This window comes from Epinephelus moara, chromosome 7, assembly GCF_006386435.1.
Source record: "Epinephelus moara isolate mb chromosome 7, YSFRI_EMoa_1.0, whole genome shotgun sequence".
Lineage (NCBI taxonomy): Eukaryota > Metazoa > Chordata > Actinopteri > Perciformes > Serranidae > Epinephelus > Epinephelus moara.
In genome coordinates, this window is record NC_065512.1 from 41,676,279 (window position 1) to 41,699,221 (window position 22,943).

A 22,943-nucleotide genomic window follows, 5' to 3' on the forward strand; every position below is an offset into this window, starting at 1 on the left:
GCAACCAGGCTTCCTTCGGCCCGCCTCTTTGCCCATTTTTGATTGTCCGGGAGTTGGGCGGAGTCAGGCACTGCCAAGATGGCGACGTCCAGAGCGGAGTATTTTGAGCTTCAAATCCACTCTTCAGAAACGGATGGGTGACGTCACGGTGACTACGTCCATTATTTTATACAGTCTATGCTTGGTACACAAACACCGGTCTGTCTTTGTTTGTACCATCCACCACCCCAACCTGCCTCCTTACCCAGACTTTCATTTTTTATACTACTTCTGTCTTTATTCCCATCAGCACATTGGTCACAAAATTGCCACCTTCATGGTCACATGGGTTACGCACATATTACTGGCTCTTGAATACAAGGATTATATATGACTTCTGGTGCATTACTTTCCGTTCGTTACATATGAACAATGCATGAAAACAGCCTGTCAAACATGGGGGGAACACTCAAAGAGTTTAATTTACCAAGTAACGTTTAATTATTAACAATGACAAGTGTGTGACATAGGCCAACAGATATGTTATTATAAAATCATAACATATTAGATTTTGTCAGGGATAGAATAATAAAGTCCAGGACAATTATTGACGATTATTATAAACTATGCCCTAAAGGCAGTGGGATTTGACTCCTCCTAAATTAGAGGTAGCCTCTATTCTATTCCATGGCATGTTATCCTAAATTACCATCTTGTCTGATTTGTGCTGATTCAAGGACTGGCTGGTTCAGGTTGAAGTGTTAAAATCATTCTCCAGCCAACACTTAACAAAATGTGGGCTTGTTTTTAACCTGCAGCATACTTGTTCACATTCAAAGCAACTATTTGGTAAAGCAGATCAGAGAAATTGGCTTTTTTTTTTTGACTCACAGCTGGGGTAGTAGGGTACCAGAAAGAAACAAAAATCAACAGCACAGTGAGAAACTGTCACACATCAGCTACAGTGGCTCATAACAGACATTGCCCAAAAAAATACGAAAATAAAATAACATGCATAAAGGGTACTCGATCATTGAGTATTTCAATTCCTCGTTCTTTAATTTGACTTCTACTAACTGAATTTTGCAAAGCATTTTTGCTGTGCCCACATCATTTTTTGACAATTTTTGACCATCCACACAACCACTCGCAGCTCAGTTCTACCTTCTTTAAGAAGAAAAAAAAGTACATCAGACATCCTGTTGCAGAAGAACAGTTTCCTGCAGCTTTTTGCCTTTGTGTCTTTTCTTCTCACACCACAGATCAACCACAGCCACGGCATGCTTCACTCAAGTTATGTGTAGAACATGTTTGTTATGCTCGAGTGTGTTTCCACCTGCAGTTCTTTCCTGTTACTTTACTCAGAAAAAGTCAAACCGCAAATAAAACTGCATATTCATTGGATGGTAAAAGAATTAACCGATAATGGTAACATGGGGCAAACTTCATCCAGTTGAATTTCTTTAAATCCCTACAACAGAGTTTTGATTTGAAAATCTCATCTATTTTCCAGATTCCATTTTGGCATTAAGGCATTTAGTCAAATTTGCATCAACTCGACATCACACTACAGATATTTCTACTTCAAAGTGTCAAAGAGCGAGATGAGAGAGGTCTAAAACCCAAATATGGAGGCAGTACAACATAACTCTTTTTCACTTATTTTTGCAAAAGCTTTAATAAAAAAGGTAAAGGTCTACTCCAAATACTCTGCTTCAAATGCTTTGTGTTTGATATAGTTTTTCTACAAAAAAGTTTAATTATGAAGTTAACCCTGGTTCCCTTGTCAAAAAGGCTATAGGATTTTTCCATTACATTTTAAATTATTACCTGCCTTGCCTTATATTTACAATGTTGCATATTTGCTAATTAAAGCCTTAACTTTACTGTCAGTCCATTTGTCCATCTATTCTCCCATCCTTTTTTCTTGACAGCTGTTGTTTGTGTTCTGTGTTGTCTGTTGTTCACACAGCTACCAGGATTTTAAAATGCCAATTTCAGGTGTTGCATTGGCTGTGTTCGACAAATCAATCACACGTAGGTCACTCCTGTTCTTCTTGTGCTGGGAGAGTACTTACTCTGAAAAAGGAGCTAAAAAGTCCCTCAAAACGGCATTCTAAGAACTATGATCGCTCCTAGTTCTTATGATTGGCACACAAAAAGGGAGGCTCATGTTATTAATGCAGCTACACACTTATGGTTAACCCACACTTGTTTTTTCACTCACTGACTAATGAAACCCCTTCTCAGGACTGAGGATGTGCAATGACTGCCATTTCCCTTACTGTCCTGTTAATTTTACACCTGTTAGGGTGGAATAACACATACCTTTTTTATTCTTATTGGGGGTACAAGCCAGAAGGGCTGAAACCCTATTGTTTTTTCATTCATTCAGACCTAACTCCACTACTATTGCACCAATCATCAGGAAACTTGTAGGATACATCCAACTTAGTACATGAATCATATCCTATGAGTTTTATTCCCAGGAAATAGTTTGTACCAATCAGAGGCCTGACATAGTTTTGTGGTCAGTGAGACAACGGATAGTTTAGTTCATTGCGTGTGAAATAGGGTATGGTGAATGTGCTAGGAAAGGTAGTATCGGCACGGTTACTAACTGGGGCTCGCATAAACGGAGCCTGGGTTTGTTGAAGGTGGCAGTGCTGTTTGGGCTGAGAAAGCCTGTGAGTTTATCTTCTCTATCTCCTTTAACTTTAGCTTATATTGGAGTTGTAATATGTAGCATGTGAAATAGGGTATGGTGAATGTACTAGGAAAGGTAGTATCAGCACGGTCACTACCTGGAGCTCGCATAAACGGAGCCTGGGTTTGTTGAAGGTGGCAGTGCTGTTTGGGCTGAGAAAGCCATGTGTAATGTAAGGTAAAGGAGGTTGTTGGGTTGGTGCGGGGAGCAGTGAGAGCTGGCATTAGGAGAATGTCTCTGGGATGCCAGAGATCACTGTCTCGCCTCCTGGAGGTGTTGTGGGACCGACTAGACGAAATACTGGTGAAAGGAGGTTCCCACCTGATGACCCCACGGACGTGTTAGTTATCACTACTCATTGGTCTGTATAGTTAAGCCTTGCCATAATAGCTTATCATAGGGCTTAGGAGGTTATTCACTGTGCACTGATCCTTTATCTAGAGCACAAATTTCTTGTGTTTATTTTAACAAATCAACCATTAAGGGGTGCTAAAAAAGTTTATCTCAAATGGTGTTCAGAACGGTTTAACAGTAAGCCCACAGTCATATTCAATATCTTCTTGTAATTTGTGTTGTATGCACAACATTTTCTATTTCATCTAATTTTTAACCAAATGTCACCAAAATATTTGACAGTATATGCGAAATCAGCAGAATGACGTGAGATTTTAGTCCGAATTTTGTCACCAACGCTTTAACTGTTATTGACATCTCATTGCATTTTGAAGATATTGACCAATGAACTTTAGTGGGGGCGTGGCTCAGAACATAACTCCACAACCTTTGGGCTAATCATCAAAAACCTTGCAAGTAATGTCTTAAGAGGTACCAGGAACATATCCTTAAATTTTTATTCAAATTTACCACTAGGGGGCACAACACATGCAAAGAAAGGTCATGGGATAACAAAAATCAGACTATAAATCATTGATTGTCCAATCATTACAAAACTTGCAGGGTATCTTACTATATAATGACGAAAACTCTGTCTGTGGGCATGTCTGTGTGTCTGTTCCACGTTTTTCTCCTCACTGACTTGGTCAATCCATGTGAAATTTGGCACAGTGGTAGAAGGTCATGGGAGGATGCGAATGAAGCAATATTACATCAATTGGCCAAATGGGGGTGCTATAGCAACCGATTGAAACTGCAAACTTTGGATGGGCATATCTCATGCCCTGTATGTCGTAGAGACATGAAACGTTGCACAGAAATGCCTCTCCTCATGAGGAACAAATTTGCCTCAAGAACCCATAACTTCCGGTTATATAGATTTTCAGCCATTTTGAATTTTTTGAAAAACACAAACAAGGAAGCGGGGAAGACGTGGTGGTGTACGCCAGAGGTTGAAGTGGCAGGGCCACTGTCGGATGCCGCCTCCCACTATCATGTTGGCAAATGTCCAGTCACTCTGCAGCAAAATTGATGAGCTTCAGGCTAATGTCAGGTATCTGGCGGAGTATAAAAGCGCTTGTGTCCTTGCACTGACAGAAACATGGCTGAAGGATTATGACCTGCAGTCTGACTTGGAGATTGAGGACTTAGGAGAGCCCATTCGTTTGGACAGAGACTCCACGGTGACAGTCAAATCACTCGGTGAAGGCTTATGTCTTTACGTGAATAAAAACGGGTCAAACATATTTGTCATCAGGGAAACTTTGTGTACTCCAGACACTGAACTTCTGTCTGTGTCTCTGCGCCCTTCCTATCTGCTGAGGGAATTTCCGCAGCTTTTTATTACACTTGTTTACAACCATCCCAGGGCTAATGTGGACCTAGCTACTCAGGCTATGATGAGGACCGTGCAGCGGCTCCAGGGAATCTCTCTGGAAGCTCTGAACTTGGTTATGGGGGATTTTAACCACTGCAGACCCGGGAAGTAATATGTGACGTATTCCACTAGACTTACGAGGTGCTTGGCTCTGTGTTATGGAACGGTGAAAGGCGCTTTTAAATACCTGTGCAGAGCTCCACTTGGCTTGTCGGACCACAATTTTGTTTATCTGGTTCCGTCCTACAGACCTGTCCTGAGGAAACACAAGCCGGAGCGACGCTTAGTTCCGGTTTGGTGGGAGGAGTCTGTCCACCGCCTTCAGGACTGCTTCAGCTGCACTGACTGGGATATGTTTAACAGTGCATGCACTGGCCTGGATGAACTCACAGATACTGTTTCTTCATATGTCACCTTTTGTGAGGAATCAGTGGTTCCCAGAAAATCTATCACTATATTTTCTAACAATAAACCCTGTATTCCCAAATCGGTTAAAAATATAATTAACACGTGCAATATTAGTTTTAATAAAGGGGATAGGGTCCCTCAGCTATTGAAAGACTCTGTCTTTGTTCCTGTCCCCAAAAGTAAGGTTGCTCTGTCACTGAAGGACGTCAGGCCTGTTGCCCTTACCTCATTAGCAATGAAGACATTTGAAAAGACTGTCAGCTGTGGTCTTTCACCCCCTTTTATTAATTTTATACACCAATGATTGTTGCAGCCAGCATCCACAGCGTCACATTTTGAAGTTTGCTGACGACTCAGTCATCCTGTCCATTCTCAGCAGTGACAACCCTGATCACGGGCCAGTAGTCAGGGATTTCACTGACCGGTGTGAGTCCTCCTTCTTACAGAATAATGTATCAAAGACGAAGGAGATGGTTATTGATTTTAGAAAGAACAGAACAGTGACTTTACCTGTGGTCATCTCTGGTGTAAATGTTGAAATTGTAAACCAGTATAAATACCTGGGAACTGTTCTTGATGACCCATGATCCATGTAGACTCACTTTGTAAGAAGGCTCACCAGCGGGTGTATTTTTATCCGAAGCTCTGTGGTTATTATGGGGATTCTACTTTTATGAGAATGTTTTATTCTTGTTTTATCCAGTCTTTAATAACTTTTAACTTCATCTGCTGGTTTGGACTTTTAACATGCAAGAACAGGAACAAACTGTTGGGAATTGTCAGGATGTGCAGTAAAATTGCCGGCACAGCCCTAAGCAACTTCATTGATCTGCACAAGGTGAGGTTGGTGAAAAAGGCCAGACTGATCCTGGCAGATCCAGACCACCCGCTTCATGGAGAGTTCAGGTTTGTAGTAAATAGTAGTCAGTAAGATAACTTTAAAGATTGAATTGTGGAGAATTTAACACAGCTAAGATGTGCAGCATGTCCATATTGACAAAAGTTGAAACATTTCTATGTGTGATGCTCGAGTTAAGCAGCTGTACAGACAGGAATTGAAGCGGCAAGAACCAAGGCGCCCCACAGTGGTCGGAGGGCGCAATCACACAGCTTCAGGGTTCTCTGGCTTGTACAGACTGGAGCGTTTTCGACGGGTACTTTAATAACAGAGTATCCACAATTACAGACTATATCAACTTTTGCATTCACACCACAATTCCGGTTAAAATAATTAAATCATATCCCAACTCCAAACCCTGGATCACATCTCAATTAAGACGCAGCCTGAGGGAAAAGCACACTGCTTTTAAATTAAATGACTGGGCGGGCCTCAAAATGGCGAACAGAAACGTCAAAAATGAGGTGTTCAAAGCCAAAATCAAATACAAAAATAAACTTGAAACAGAATTCTCCAGCATGAACACCAAGCAGGCATTTCAGAAAGTCAATAAATTAACCGGTTACACACCCAGACCCAACCCACCTGTAATGCACGACCCAGAACAGTTCTCCAAAGAACTCAATTCACTCTACGCCCGGTTCGACACTCAGGACTTCTCACCCGACTGTGAGAGATGGCTGGAAACGCTCCAACCACTGAGCCCGGAAGACCTGGCCCCCTTTATGGAGGAGGATGTATGGCGCCAGCTCAGCCGTTGCAAACTGGGCAAGGCCCCGGGGCCAGACAACATCCCCGGAAGGGTGCTGAAGTCCTGTGCTCAGAAACTCTCATCCATCGTGCACACACTGTTCTGTGAATCCTACCACACCGCCACAATTCCCACCCTCTGGACAACCCGCCACCATCATCCCCATACCCAAAAAGCCCCGACCCACAGAACTCAACCACTACTGCCCCCTTGCCCTCACATGCACCCTGATGAAGTGCCTGGAGAAGCTGATCCTCAACGCCATCATGCCCTTTGTCACCCCGCAACTGGAACCCCTCCAATTCGCCTACAATGCCAGGAGGGGAACGGAGGATGCTGTCGCCTACCTGCTCCACACCCTCCTCCAGCACCTTGACTCACCAGGACACTTCGCCAGAATCCTCTTCGTCGACTTCAGCTCTGCCTTCAACACCATACAGCGGCACCTGATGATCCAGAAGCTCCATCACCTCAACATAACCCCCCGGCTCATCGATCTCACACACAACTTCCTCAGTGACAGACCCCAAGCTGTGCAGATTGGCTCAACCACATCACCCACACTCACCACCAACACCGGAGCACTGCAGGGCTGTGTACTAAGCCCCTTTCTCTACACACTCTACACCAATGACTGCACCAGCCCATCACCCACCACCACCTACCTCAAATACTCAGACGACAAAGCCATTCTTGCTCTCCTCTCAGACAATAACTCCACTCTGGACTACCACAACACCATCACACACTTCACCCGGTGGTGTGAGGTTAACCACCTCCACCTCAATGTAGCCAAAAGCCAGGAACTTATAATGAGCCCCCCATCACCTCAGCACCCCATAACCATCAACCATCAATCAGTCCAAACTGTCAATAGTTTCAAGTACCTCGGCACTGCACTCGACAATAAGCTCAATTCTGACCAACACACAACCGTCATCCACAAAAGAAGCCACCAAAGACTATCTGCGCTCCGTAAACTCAAAGGACTTCATGTTGCACCCCATCTCCTCCTGTTACTGTATCAGAGCATTATCCAGCCCATTCTACTGTACTGTTCCACCTGCTTCTTCAACATCCTGTCTGTCAAAAACCGCTCCAAACTCATATTCATAACTAACAAGGCGAGCAAGATAATTGGTTTCCCCACACCCAACCTCACAGACATGAATGCAAAGGCCATTGCACGCATCACATTCTCAATAGAACAGGACATTACCCACCCACTCAACCACCACCTCATCCCACTACCCTCCGGACATAGATACAGGACAATGCGCTGCAGGAAGGCTCGTCTATCTAGAAACGTACTCCCGTCAGCCATAGCGGCATATAACAATAGATCCCGCAAGAAACTGAAGTGAAGTCTGTAATGTTGTTTCTGTCTCTGTCCAAATGTCCTGTGCAATGTGCATATGTGTATGTGCAATGATGTCTGTTCTGTATGTCGGTCAAACTGTTGTGGTGCTGTGGAAAAGAATTTCCACTCTGGGGACAATAAAGTCTAAAGTCTAAAGCTACTGCTGCTAGCTTGAGCGATTAGCCGACAGGCAACAGTCAGACCTGGGGTCAAAGTGAGAGCTGCAATTATTTGTCAAAATGTGTGGTTGTACGAGTTTGATTGTTAATCAGCTTTTGAGGAGGATCATTTCTGACGCAATTAATCGCCCAGCAAAATTTGTTATCGTGACAGGTGCTACAAACTTTCTGGCCTGTGCTACAAAATTATCACCCTCTGTAGCACCAGTGCTATGGGCTAAAAAAGTTAACGTACAGCCCTGTGCAGCCTTTCATCTGCGCTCTGTGCCGGGGCTGACCTCCTCCATACACACACACATACACACACACACACATGCCTACACGACACGGTAATCTGTGAACAGCTGAGCAGCCGTGGTGGAAACAAAGTGAAGATAACTCAAAAATTACTGGAGTTGACGGCAGCTGCACTCGTTACTGTAAGAACAATTAAATCTTAGTGAGTAAGAAGCCAATAATTTATCAATACATGTGTTTAGCAAGCTTGAACATGTAAACATGTAGATAGAGATATTCAATATGCTCCGTCTCTCATCCACCGTCACTAATGTTATGTCTGACACGCTGATTTAGACAGCATGCTAGTTCGGCTGATAGTGAATTGTTACTAATAAGCTCAAATGACAGCTGTTTGTATGTAGACTAACTTAGTTTGACACTTATCGTAAAATTGGGCCGATACTTTTAAACTTAGCTGCTGGCTGAGACAAACAGCACCCCCTCTCTCTACCAGCACTATGTTACCTGCACATAAGCAGAGAGGGAGCAGGACAGAGGACAGCAGGACAGACTTACAGTAACTAATAAAAACTAAACTTCACTCAGTATTGTCATGTCAGGAATATATATTATATAGTGACGTTGCTGTTGTAAAAATTACTGTTGCTGCTCTGGAAACAACATTTAGTTTTAATTCAAATATTCAGTTATCCTGTTGTGAATTTATTCTTTTTAAATAACTATATTTTCTAAAAAGCAATTATTGAGACATGAAAAAGAACCGATAAGGAGTATCAATAAAAGTAGTAGTATCGATAAAATCTTAATGATACCCATCCCTAATGTTGACTGTTTTCATTTGGGGCAATATCAGTTTAAGATACTTAATTTTCCTTTGTGTTTTAGAGTACGCCACAGCAGGGCCATGGTGCCCAACACCTCTCCACTACAGCCAGATTCCAGGATGTAGGATGCCAAACAGACCCTCCACAACTGTCTCTGTCTGAAGGAGCAGCCAGAGAAGCAAAGGTATGTATTACAGAAATTATGTGTTTTTGTGTACCTGGAAATATTTTACAGTACGGAAATGATGTTTCCCAAAAGCTTCAGAATATATATTTCTGCATCACATTATCACATGCCTTTGACTTAGTTTGTTATGATGTTAAGAGCAGGAAAAAAATATATATTTATTTAAAAAAAAAAAAAAAAAAAAAANTATATATATATATATATATATACACACACACACATATGTGTATATATACGTATATATATATATATATATATATATATGTATATATATGTATATATATATGTATATGTATAGGAAGGAGGAAAGTACAAGACCTCCTGTTGAGTTGGAGGAGAAAGAGGGAGAAACTTAAACAGAGCTAGTAGACCCTCATGACTCAACATATAACCCTGGTGACTATGTTATTACAGAGGAATCTGAACAAAAATGTAAAAACATATATGCAGTAATTTGTAAATAATTTTATTGTTATTACCAACATAACATCAGATAAAGGATATGAAATGGTTGTGGCATCACTTGAAATATATACAAGAAAGGTGGATTCAGGTAAACACTTCATTTAAAAACACAAGGAACTCAATATTCAAATTCAATATGTTACAGACTGTAGATGACCTAATGAGGCTCATCGTCCCCAAAATTACCATCCCAAAGCACCTGGCATCCCAGTATGAGAGACCCTCAAAGGAGGAAGTTGATGCCTTACACGTCTCTCACTTCAGCCAAGGGGCAGCACGAGACCAACACAGTGACCAGCGGGATCAAGAAACTCCTGGAGTACAACACAGGACGGGATGAACGCCTGAATGGAAAGAAGTGGACACTATTAGTGTTGCAGATAAAACGCTGCTCTGTTTTTAATTATATATCTTTCTATTGTATATTATTTTTATTTTTTTTTCTAGTTTTTGTTTTTTACATTTGCTAAACATAAAGTTCTTTTGACAAAAGACTTATTTGTCATTTCTTTATAAGTGGGATTTTTTGGTATAATGAAACCTTAGTGTTCAGAATTGAGTTTACACAGTTGTATCTCATTACATGTCATAAAAACGTACTCTTCTTCAGTTCTGTGCCATAGGGGTCCATAGTCATACCTGTAAATGTTGTGAATGTTTCGTGGGGTGCATGGCTTCATACGGATCGGTATCGGCCCCGATATTAGCAAAAAACGTGCATCGGCATCGGATCGGACTGCATGGCAAAATGCCGATCCTAGAACTCTGATCCAGTTTTTCACGGCCAGCCCAGTGCTCCGCGATTCAAGCAGTCCATTCCAGTGATCCGCTCCAGCACTTACTATCAATCCACCAGGCCAGCATGCAGACACACATGGAGGGAAGGGTAGGAAGAGTAGCGGTCAATTTAGTTAACTATTTGTTTTCTGCTCTGGTTTTTTGAGAGTGATATTTTTATTTGGTTTACACTCTTACTGTTTAACTAAAGAGCACTGATGGCATTGTTTTGGGCACAATTAGTGAAATTGGAGCCATGGACTATTGCTTGTTTAAACAGTTGTACAATATTGTGTGTGGTTTTTTGTCCCCTCTGTTGGTCCCAGGAAACAGCAGCACCAGGCTGGCACTGACACTACTAAAATAACTGAAAAGGAAAGGCTGCATTGTTTGTTAAATGTCAACAATGTTTTGTGGTGTTAATCTATTTTTTATTTATTAGGGGGCCAAAGCACAAGTGTGTGGAGTCTTGCTATTTTAATTTCAGTGTTAGACATTTTAAAGATTTCTTGTGTTGATTTATTTTCTATTTATTAAGGGACCAAAGCAGCCAAAGGAAACCAGCTATATTTTTTATTTAATGTTAATGTTCAAGTTTAAAGTTTGTTTATTTCCTGTTAACAATAAACGGGTCAGTTTCTCATACCAACTGTTGTGGATCATTCTAACTAACCCGATTAAGTAGTTGTTCTTGTTAGACTAATATCGCTTGATCAAACCTTTTCTAACATGACTGACAACAAAATAAGTGAATATGTATAATACGCGCTTGGATCGGATCGGTATCGGCCAAAACTCAAGGCTGGAATATCGGTATCGGATTGGATGGGAAAAAGCTGGATCGGGACATCCCTAGTAGGATGAACTGGAACCTGGTCCATTACCCCAAAAACTAATAGGTAAAAAAGACACAGGGCATGCTGTTTAATAAGTAAGCAAATATAGACTCAGGAGACAACATCACTGCATAAAACAAGTATTGATCCAGGAAGCAACATGTGTTTTACTATGAAACTTTGATTTCATAGAAATGCTGTGGAGAAACTGTGATACACTAGTAAATTGTTCATATTGTAGATTACAAACACAAGGTAAAGATGATTATAAAATGCAGCTACATCTTAGTAGAATGGTTTCAGTAAACACGACAGCTAAGACATCTGAATGTACCAGTTATGTCTATTCATTTGCTTTTGTATAATACAGAAATCTGTCATCTCAATCTGCTCTGGTAAAATTGATGAATTCATGGGTTAAAACTTTTGTGGTTTTAACGGAGAATGTGTTTGTAGCAGAATTTATAATAACTTTGGTATTATTACCCAATACAAGCTACCTAAGTCTGATCATAGATAAGCCTGCTAAGATTAAAAAAAAAAGGAGTTATTCTTTACACCACGCCATATAGCGGCTAGTTATATCGGCTAGTAACTGACTATATTGTTAGAAACCTTTTGTACTCTGCAGCAGACGGTTTCCCTTCATTCAGTCAGAGGACAGACATACAGTTGTTACCAGAATGCCACAAGTTAGTTATCGTGTTACAGCTGAAATATAAGAGGGCTCCAAAAGAAAAACTTACCACTAAGAAGAAACGTCCGGCTCCTGTTGTTTCGTCTATCGGCTCGTGTTTCTTCACTCAAATTGATGAGGGCGGACGGAGAACAGCCGCTATTGTTAGCTAAGCCTCTGTTGTTGTTTTGCATCAGCCTCCGGAGATGAAGTGAGATAAGGTAAGGGGCGTGATGTTTCCAATACATGCTCTTAGCGTTGCACCAATTCCAACAGACTGAGTGAGCTGACCAGTCAGAGCATACTGGGCTGCTGGGGAGGCGGGACATAAGCCTAAAAGCAGCGTTTCAGACAGAGGTGCTGCAGCAGTGAGCAGTACAAGACATATAATGTGTGTTTTGAACATTAAAGCACATAAATCTATTCCATTAGACCCCGATATTACATATTTATCAATATGACCCTGAGAAAAGCATAATAGGTCCAATTTAAAGATCCATCCTGGCATGCTTGCCCCAGAATTGCCGCTTGCAGCTGTATTTCAGATATGTTTTCGTAAATTCCAGATGATGGTACACTGTGTAGACACATGAAATTGGAAGTTGTGTGCAAATGGTGCTCAAGAAATATAATACAAATTGACCAAATGGGGGTGCTAAAATTAAGACCAAAGAAATTTTGTTTTGAAAGGCTACCCCCTCACGCTGTAAGATTGACTTGAAATTTGACACACATGTCCAGCTGAATGTGCTCTACTAAAGACTCGAGCCATTAAGGCTAGACTAAGGCTGACTAGATTTTCTGCCTTTTCAAATTTTCTGAAAAACACATTTTTGATAGCTCCTCATGAGCCATAGGTCTGATTTGTACCAAATTTTCTGTAGATTATCATTAGATGAATCTCATCAAAAATTATCAAAAGCTTTTTGATATGTTGTTGCGTTTTGATGATACTGACGTAGCTCGGCACATTAATGGGTTTTACTCCTTAACTTTTATGCCAATCATCACAAAACTCATAGGACATGTCCACATACGACCTGAATCACACCCTAAAAGTTTTATTTACATCGACCATTAGGGGGCGCTCCAAGTGCAAAATGTTTTTTATCTCATAATAAGCTGCAGAAATTTGTACGAAATTCGGTGTGCATCATCTAGGGTCATGTCTCAGTCCATGCATAAAACTTAGAAATGATTGCTTTAAGAGGGCGTGGCTTATTACAATAAATCATTAGATGAATCTCATCAAAAATTATCAAAAGCTTTTTGATATGTTGTTGCGTTTTGATGATACTGACCAATGAACTTTAGATGGGACGTAGCTTGGCACATTAATGGGTTTTACTCCTTAACTTGCCAATCATCACAAAACTCATAGGACATGTCCACATACGTACCTGAATCACACCCTAAAAGTTTTATTTACATCGACCATTAGGGGGCGCTCCAAGTCCAATTTTTTTTTTTTATCTCATAATCAGCTGCAGAAATTTGTATGAAATTCGGTGTGCATCATCTAGGGTCATGTCTCAGTCCATGCATAAATCTTAGAAATGATTGCTTTAAGAGGGCGTGGGTTATTACAATAAATCGAAATTTCCAGACATTTCACACTACCTCAGCAGGTCCACTGAATTGTGACACAACTTATCCTCACTGCAACCTTTACTCAATTGAGAATTCTGTTAAATGATTTTGAAATCGGCCAATAGGGGTCACCATCAGTTCCAAACAAGCACAATGGCCTTTTGCAAAATTTGGCCATTAATCAATAAGGGTTTCTTCAAACATCACTTAACTTGGTGGACTTTTTAACTAAGCCATTATAGCATGTCTAATGCAGGCATCCTAAATTGTCAAAGGTCTTGAGCCTCTCAACTTTTAAAGGTCCATGCTGGCTTTAACCCCGGAATTGCCCATGCTGCTATATTTGTTACATGATGTTTGGTGGTCTTTTCTTTACCAATCAGGCAAGACTTTGTCCAACCTCAGCCTGAGCAGAGGTCTGACAGAGTGAGTGTAAACCCTTGTGAGGGTGTGCAGGACCATTTAACTCTAAGGACACTATTTAAACGACCTGCGGCGCATGGTCTAAAGTGCATGGCGCAGGTGCATTTGGGGTGTTTCCATAAACACATGCTATTTAGTCCCTTAATTATTCATAGGAGTAATGTCGTAAGAGCAGTAGTGTCACTGTAGCAATGGACCTTTTAAATAGCAGGAAAATACTGCACCATTCTGACTTTAAACCAGTTTTTGTTGGTCAACGACACCATTGCTTTCTGCTGCGACACAAGGCAGCAGAACAATACACGAACAATGTGCCTGACCATAACTCATTTTAAGACCTACACGCCTATGGGCGCACAGATACGCACAAGTACATTTGCTACTTACACAGCATGGGTGCTGGCCGTGAAAATGATATGTCTGTCGGCTTAAAACTGGCAATGACAGCTGCTTTGCACTGTGCGCCACCTTGTGCTGGGTATAAGATGATACAGCCCAAATTGTGAAGTTATTGAAAAGTAATCAGTGACTCAGAGATGTGTTTCTTACTCTTACAGAAACCTACAGTAGAATCAGAATGAACAATCTGTTACTTCATGACTCAACTGTTAAACTGTCTGACGGAAAAACAGAAAAAAAGTCACTGAATTCCAGTAACTTTGTAATCACCTGACTTTTGAGCTTGTTAACATAACATTTCTTATGAAGCACCACTCCGTCGTGCCAACATACGGCTTCGGTACAGGGCTGTCAGTATGTAAAAAAAAAAAGAATGCGCTGACTCATAAGTACCTCTTTAAATCTACTGCTTGTTAAGGCTTTGTAAGTATAATTATGCTAGAAACGTGGCATTTCATTTTTCTGTAATGACTTATAAGTCTTTGCTCATTTTCAAAAACAAAACACAACAAAACAACACAAAAAATTTCAGACAACCTCAGATGAATTTACTATTCAATTTAGAGGGGGCAGTCCCAGTGCCTTCCAAGAATTGCTACCATTAGTGCTGCACCACCAGCCCCTGCTTTCAACACTACAATAAACTGTATTACTTACCAGGACAGATGGCAGGGGCCTCTTTCTCAGACAGATAAAACCAGTAGAGATCAGCAGGGCCACAACACCCACACCAGATATCACCAACAAACACAACAAGGCTGAGATCAACGGGTCTGCAAAGAGGACAGCAGTTTATGGGATATATTATTCACACAAAAACCCAGAATGACTTGAAACAGAGCAAGCTTCATCATCTTCATCATTTCATGTTTCATGTTCTGGAGGGGACATGAACCCCTGGCCCCTGTGCAACTGATACTGCTGGGGCTCACTGTTGATTTCAAAGCCTGATTTAAGAATATCAGGACCATTGTCAGGACCAAAATAAGAGATAAATCACTTAAAAATACACCAAAACAAACTGAAATTTTGAAAATAGAGTTAGAATATGTGACAGAGTCATATCACTCATTTGCAGCTGAGCTTACACCCCTTTGGTAACCTATTATTTAGTGCACTTTAGACACTAAGTAAATTCCTGATATGTGAAAGACCTCATATATAAAACCTCTTCCAAAGACAGCATGTCCTACTGAACTCAGTGATTATTGTTTCTGTGGTGTTAACTCCTACTGTAAAACTGTAATTCAGCAGCTCACTAAGTCTGTAAATAGCAAACTGGACACTTTACAGTTTGCATAGAAGCAGAATTGCAGCACAGATGATGCAGTTGTAATGCTGATGCACCTAATAATGAAGCATTTAGATGAGCCTAAAACTTAAGCCAGGGCTCTCTTCTTAGATTTTATACCAGCATTTAACACAATTCAGCCAGTGCTCTTTTTGGCAAAGATGATACAACTTGGAGGTTAATCTTCACCTGATTAAGTAGTATTATTTATTTATTACAAATAGAGTGCAGATACTTAAAGGGAGAGTTCATCTCCAAATCAAAAATACATACATTTCCTATATTACCTGTAGTGCTACTTATAAGTCTAGATTGTTTTGGTGTGAGTTGGAGTGTTGGAGTTATCAGTTGTAGAGGTGTCTGCCTTATCTTCTATATAATGGAACTAGATGGCACTCAGCTTATGGTTCTCAAGGCACCAAAAAATACATTTAAAAACCTCAACATCAATGTCTGTTTCCAGAAATCATGACCAAGTTACTCAAGATAAACCCCAGAGCTTGTTTGGAGCAGTTTCGTGTAGAAACTATTTCCTTTCCATCTAACAACACTAGCCAAAATAATCACCATGCAGAAGGAAGTGTGCATCTACTTATGGACCAGAGGCTCATGCTTGTAACAGCGCAAGAGTCAAGTCAAGTCAAGTCAAGTTTATTTCTATAGCACATTAAAAACAACCTCAGTTGACCAAAGTGCTGTATAGGCTATACATGTAAATACATATAAACAAATATAAATAAAATAAAATAAATATAAGCATCCCTCTCTAAAACACATGGTAAAAATAAACAATAAAACGTAATAAAATGACCAATAAAACATCGTAAAAACAAATCAAGATAAAATAAATAGTACTAAAACCAAGATCTCATGCTTAACTAGTGCTGAAAGCTAGTGAAGAGATGTAAACATTTCTCCTATGACACATTTGTGGGAAATCTTGTTATAATAAGCTTATAAATTCTTGAGTTATGGCCAGAAACATGTTTTGTGAGGTCTCAGTGACCTTTGACCACAAAATTCTAATCAGTTCATTCTTGAATCCAAGTGGATATTGGTAACAAATTTGAGGAAACTCCCCCAAGACCCTCTTGTGATATTGTATTCATGAGAATAAGATGGATGTTGTGTTACAGTGACCTTGACCTTTGACCACCAAGTTCTAATCACTTTATTGTTGAGTCCAAGTGATTGTATGTACCAAATTTGAAGAAATTTCCTCATCGCATTCACAAGACATCATGTTCACAACAATGGAACGAATGTTTGCATGTACTTATGGGCATACAAACTGACGGACAACCTCAAAACATAATGCCTCCAACCAATACAGATATATAGATACCTAGGAGCTGTGTTGTCTGGGGCTAATAGCCTCTGGTAGGATCTCTCAAGGCAAAGTGGTCCCAGGGGAGGGACCAGACTAAGGCGATTCAAGAAGACCTTGATGAAATGGACTTTTTCGGAACTTAAGTACCTTGCCCGGTATGGAAGGACATTACAATGGAAATTTACAAGATGAAGAGGGTAACAATATTTGTCAACCATAAAATAGAACAATTTGTTGCACGATGGGAAAAATGGGTCAACTATGTAAAATCCCATAGGCCTGACATTATTTTCACAAATCATTGAGTATACTGTAAGGAAAGGATCATTCCCTTACTGTTATTAGTTTTTCCTTGTTACTTTTCAGGGTATATGCAGGAATTCTGAGGTTAATTTCAATACCTTTTTAAGACTTTTTTAAAACCTTCCAAAAAAAACGTAAAACCTCATCACCACCTCAAGCTGTCGTTAGCAGCAACACATCTTTAACTTACTAAACAGTTGTAGTTTGCAATTAAATCTATGGAGCACAAACATACAACAGAACTCAGATAAAATGAGAAGGAATAAAGCTTGAAAGAATAAATTAAACCAAAGGCAGGTTTATTAAAATACACCTTAGGTGATAACAAGTAACACAGCTCTACAGCTCAACATCAGCTATTCAAGGCCAACTTGCTGAAAACAACAACCTTATGGCTAGCCCCTTACATGTGAGATTTAGGGCTGACCCAAAAAATTCGAAGCTTCAAACCTTCGTTCGATGGCACGGGATTCGATTGTGAAAAAAAAAAAAAATTTTTTTTTTGAATATTCTGCCTTTTTTTTCTCCCGTTTTTTTGGGGGATCTTGACCGCAACACTAATCGTGCTGTCCGTTTACGTTGTTTTTTTCCCCTTTAGCCATATGTAAACTCAAAGAACGAGAAGCAATGTCTGTTAGGCATATAAGATTCATGTTCCAGTTCCAGTTTGTGTTTTTAATTGATTGATTGTTTTTGGTTGGTTATTAAAAAAGAAAACTATAAGGAAATAGAAAGCCCGACGTGCAATGAATGGAGACCTATTATCCTGCTTGAATACAGACAACAAAATTTTTTCAATAATGTGACTCAAAATAATGATAAAATAGATTTTATTGATGTAAAATAATATGCTGATGGTGACATTTTCCACCGGTCCGCTGCGCTCTGAGTCTGGTGTCAGTGACACATGCTGCTCTGAGTCGCGCATCTGTCTGCTTGTGCTGCCGAGGGTTTTAAATTTTAGTGTTAAATCAAAAGTTAAACACTACTTATCAGCAACCAGAAGTGCTTTTTCGTTTGTGAATATTTTTATCTTAATTCTAGGGTTGCAAGAAACTACCCTTTCGCCATAATTTTTAAGTTATTAACTTCTTTGGACTTTTTTTTCCGCTCAGCCCCCACCCCAGTGGCAGTCCGAGTGTGTCTACCTACACATCGTTGTTTGTAATAGTCGCGAGGAGGAAAATAAATTATACATTCATGGATACTTTTTGTCAAAGCTTGAATGCCAAGAAAATGTATTACTTCATAAAATCGCGATGAAGACTTTTTAATACTTTTTAAGGGCCTTAATTTTCCGACATTTGATTGATCAACTTTTAATACTTTTTAAGACCCTGCGGACACCCTGCTTTTGTTATTATTACTATCATTATCTTTTTTTTCTGTTGTTCTGTATACATGCCTCTGAAAAGGTGGATATTGATTATGTATGGCAATAATGGTGCACATTTTCAAAGAGTCTGAAAAAGAAGACATTCATAGTGTTGCATTTGGATTTCCACATTATAAGACACAGAAATAGTTGTGTAACAAAGGAAAAAAAGAGAGTTTAAGAGAAGTTCAAATTCTGGCTCCTTTCTCACTTCGACACAGCTGGCCTGTCACTGCGTGAAGTGGGTGTAAATGTCCAGTTGACAATGTCAGAATGGCCAACATGCAGTTCTGAAAAGGTATAGAGCGCTGCTGCATTGAGTCCTAAAAACTGGAAATTAGTTAGTATTTTAGTACTCCTGGTTGCCTTATCTTGAAGTCAATGGCTTTTGAATGGATTTTTGGTTAAATGCCTGAAATAAGGTCTGTGGTTAACACAAACTTTAGAGACTTTTATGTTTTGTTCTACTACATAATTTACATCAGTAAATACCCCACTTGTGGATTTCACTTGTCTTCAAAAAGTGGCTATATGAGACTGCAGACACGGCTTTCAGCCTCATTGTGGTGATGCTGAAGTCATGCCACTGTTATGCAGTTTGTTAATGACCTTATGTTGGCTTTTTACTTCTGGCCATTGCATTTAGGCTTCAAAAATCATCATTTGTGATCTTGCTGAACAAGACTTTTGTTTGCCACAGAGCTTTTTTTTTTTTTTTTTTTTGCAACAATCCAAATTCCCAAAAATACCTATGGTATTTTGTCAAGGGAACTGGGGCGATGCTAACTTCTGGGTTGGCCTACAAAACAAACACAAAAAAAAACAAAACACCATTCCTGCAACACTCTATACTGGCCTGACTACAGGCTTAATCAGTCAGGGTAATTGAAAACACCTGTGTGGTTTGTTCAAGGCCTTTCAAATGATGAAGTACTTGGAAAATAACAGCGGGAGAACCATGTACACAAACATTGACCTGTACCTGCAGTATAGTAGCCAGCGGTGACAGCACACACAGGTTGGCTGTAGTTAGACTCCCTTGGCACGTGACTGTCTAAGAAGCAGACTGAGACACAGTACTGTCTGCCGGAGGCCAGATCCTTCAAAATCTTCCTTTTCAGAGACTTGTTGTCCTCAAAGAACTGCTCACAGAGAGATCCACAAACAGACATCAAGACTCAAAGAAAACAACATAACAAACACAGCATCATTCTCACAAATGAAACCACAGGAAGCTATGATTGAGACTGCTGTGGTAATGTATACAATAGGTGCAGTACATCATTAACACCAGTTTATTCAAATCGCCTTTAAATGGGGCTGCCCCCTGAGAGTTGGAGATTCAAAATCATCAGTCACAGATTCCTTTGAGCAAGTCGAGCATTCATTGCATTACTATGGATTTGGGTTAACAGCTATACATATTTTAGCCACTTAAAAAAGGCCTACCTAAAAAAAATCAGTGTCAGTCTAAGTGGATGCTATATTGAGAATAACTTCACCGCTTTACCTTGTCGTCAGACAGCTCTTTCCTTTGGCACTACTTTTCTCAACCTCACAACTTCCATATTCTTGCCGCATGGCACAATTGGGCTCATGCATAGGAATGCGGAAGTTCTACTGTTAAGATAATGCGGTGCGTAAGGAAAGGGCTGTCTGACAGGAAGGGAAAGCAGTACCTCTTACAGCCCCACTTCAAAAAATCCAAACTGTCCCTTTTAACTTATTAGTGGGTAAAACTCTGTATGTATAAAACTCTCACAAGTCTGTATGTGAGTCTGTGTGCAGTACCTGAGCTCCATTTGCATTGTTGCTCCTGATCCTGAGTTTGTAATTCAGAGAATCATAGTACTCCCTAAGGTGCCCCATAGGAGGCTGAAGGTCCACACACAAATCTTTGCCACAGGGTGACACAGTCAGCCATGGCAGGTCCAGCTGAGCTGGACAGACACAGGGACAAAAGAAATATTTAATTACATAAACTCAAATTTCCATCACATAATTAAGTTCCAATAGTTCATTAAAAATGCAGAAAGGTAACCACTATGAACTATGAAGTGTAACTCCTCTGCTCATGAATTAAGGCAGTGCTTCCCAAAGGGTGTGCCGTGGGATTTTGTGACAACCATACATTATTATTGCAATATACAATTACAGAAAAATAATTATTATTATTACTATATCACTACTTTGTATGCACTCATTTCATAATACAGAGGCAAACTCTACCTAAAAACAATTCTTAAAAAAAAAAAAAAAAAAAAACCTCAAAGAGAACTCCATATTTCGCTGATCACGCAGTTGCGCAGGTGGGAATTATAATGGTGCGTTCCAGGCAGGCTTCTGAACTCGTAAGTCACGACTTCAAGTCACGAGTTACGACTTTGTAGCGTTCCAGGAAAGTTACGGCAAACTGCCAGTTACTTCCTGTTTAACGTTGAACATATTAGGCAAGGCAAGGCAAGTTTATTTGTAGAGCACAATTCGTACACAAAGTAATTCAAAGTGCTTTACAGAACAAGAAAATGCATTAAAATCACAATACAAAATAAAAACATAAATAATCATTATAAAATGAACTTTAAAAGAGAAGAGTGCAGATAAGATCCTTTCAGTCATATGCACAGTGAAATAGAGCTGTTTTGAGCCTAGATTTGAACATTGTCAGAGTAGAGGCCTGTCTCACATCTTCAGAAAGACTGTTCCAGATTTTAGCTGCATAAAACTGGAATCCTGATTCCCCATGTTTAGTCCTGACTCTGGGCACCAGCAGGAGGCCGGTCCCTGAGGTCCTCAGAGTCCGAGATGGTTCATATGGCACTAACATGTCAGAGATGTACTTTGGTGCTAGGCCGTGGAGAGACTTGTACACAAGCAGAGCTGCTTTAAAGTCTATTCTCTGAGCCACAGGAAGCCAGTGTAGAGACCTGAGCACAGGACTAATGTGCTCGTACTTCCTGGTTCTGGTCAGGACCCGAGCAGCAGCATTCTGGATGTACTGCAGCTGTCTTACGGCCCGTTTGGAGAGGCCAGTGAGCAGGCCGTTACAGTAGTCTAACCTACTAGAGACAAATGCATGGATAAGTCTCTCCAAGTCAGGTTTAGACACTATACCTTTGATTTTGGCAATGTTTTTTAGATGGTAAAAAGCTGCTGATGTTATTGATTTGATGTGGCTGTTAAAGTTCAAGTCTGAGTCCATTATTACCCCGAGATTTCTAACCTGATTTGTAGGTTTTAGAGAGAGAGACTGGAGGTGACTGCTGACACTTTCTCTTTGTTTCTGTGGACCAAATACGATGACTTCAGTCTTGTCTGAATTTAGCTGGAGAAAGTTGTTTTGCATCCACACACTGACCTGTTGGGTGCAGTGACAGAGTGAATCCACTGGTCCATATTCACCTGCTGTCAGTGTGACATAGATCTGAGTGTCGTCTGCATAATTGTGGCAGGACACATTATTACTTTGTATTAACTGGCCTAAAGGCAGCATGTAGAGATTGAACAGAAGGGGTCCCAGGATTGACCCTTGGGGCACCCCACAGGTCAAGGCCATGTGGTCTGAGACACAGTTACCAATTTCAACAAAGTACTTCCTGTCTTCTGGATAGGACTTCAACCAATTTAGGGCAGTGCCAGAGATGCCCACCCAGTCCTCTAGTCTCTGTGAAAGGATCTCATGATCGACAGTGTCAAAAGCAGCACTCAGATCTAGCAGGACTAAAACTGAGACTTTGCCTGCATCAGTGTTAAGGCAGATGTCATTTGTCACCTTAATAAGAGCGGTCTCAGTGCTGTGATGGGGTCTAAAACCTGACTGGAAAACATCAAAGGAGTTGTTCATTAGGAGAAAGTCAGTAAGCTGTTGGTAAACAACTTTCTCAAGGACTTTGCCTAAAAATGGCAGATTTGAAATGGGCCGGTAGTTGTTCAATACTGTGGCATCAAGACTGCTCTTCTTTAGGAGAGGCTTTATGACCGCAGTTTTCAAGGCCTTTGGGAATGTTCCAGATTGTAGTGACATGTTAACTATATGAGCGAGTGGTGGTAACAAACTGCTCAGCACAGACTTTAGAAATCTAGTGGGTAACACATCGAGGCAGCATGTAGATGAACTCAGACTGGTGATGATCTCTTGGACAGTTTTGTCAGTTACAGGTGCAAAATGAGTCAG

General features: G+C 40.4%; 1 protein-coding gene across 2 annotated transcripts in view; it reads right to left on the reverse strand.

The window, feature by feature from the left end:
- The window catches only part of crfb2 (cytokine receptor family member b2), a 57,800-nt gene that overhangs the window by 14,740 nt on the left and 20,117 nt on the right, over window positions 1–22,943 (reverse strand). For both annotated transcript variants that reach the window (XM_050048329.1, XM_050048330.1), the window contains 3 exons: window positions 20,561–20,709; window positions 19,752–19,911; window positions 15,128–15,243 (listed from right to left, as the gene is read on the reverse strand). In XM_050048329.1, the coding sequence (XP_049904286.1) occupies window positions 15,128–15,243; window positions 19,752–19,911; window positions 20,561–20,709 (425 nt within the window). The remainder of the gene's footprint in view (window positions 1–15,127; window positions 15,244–19,751; window positions 19,912–20,560; window positions 20,710–22,943) is intronic.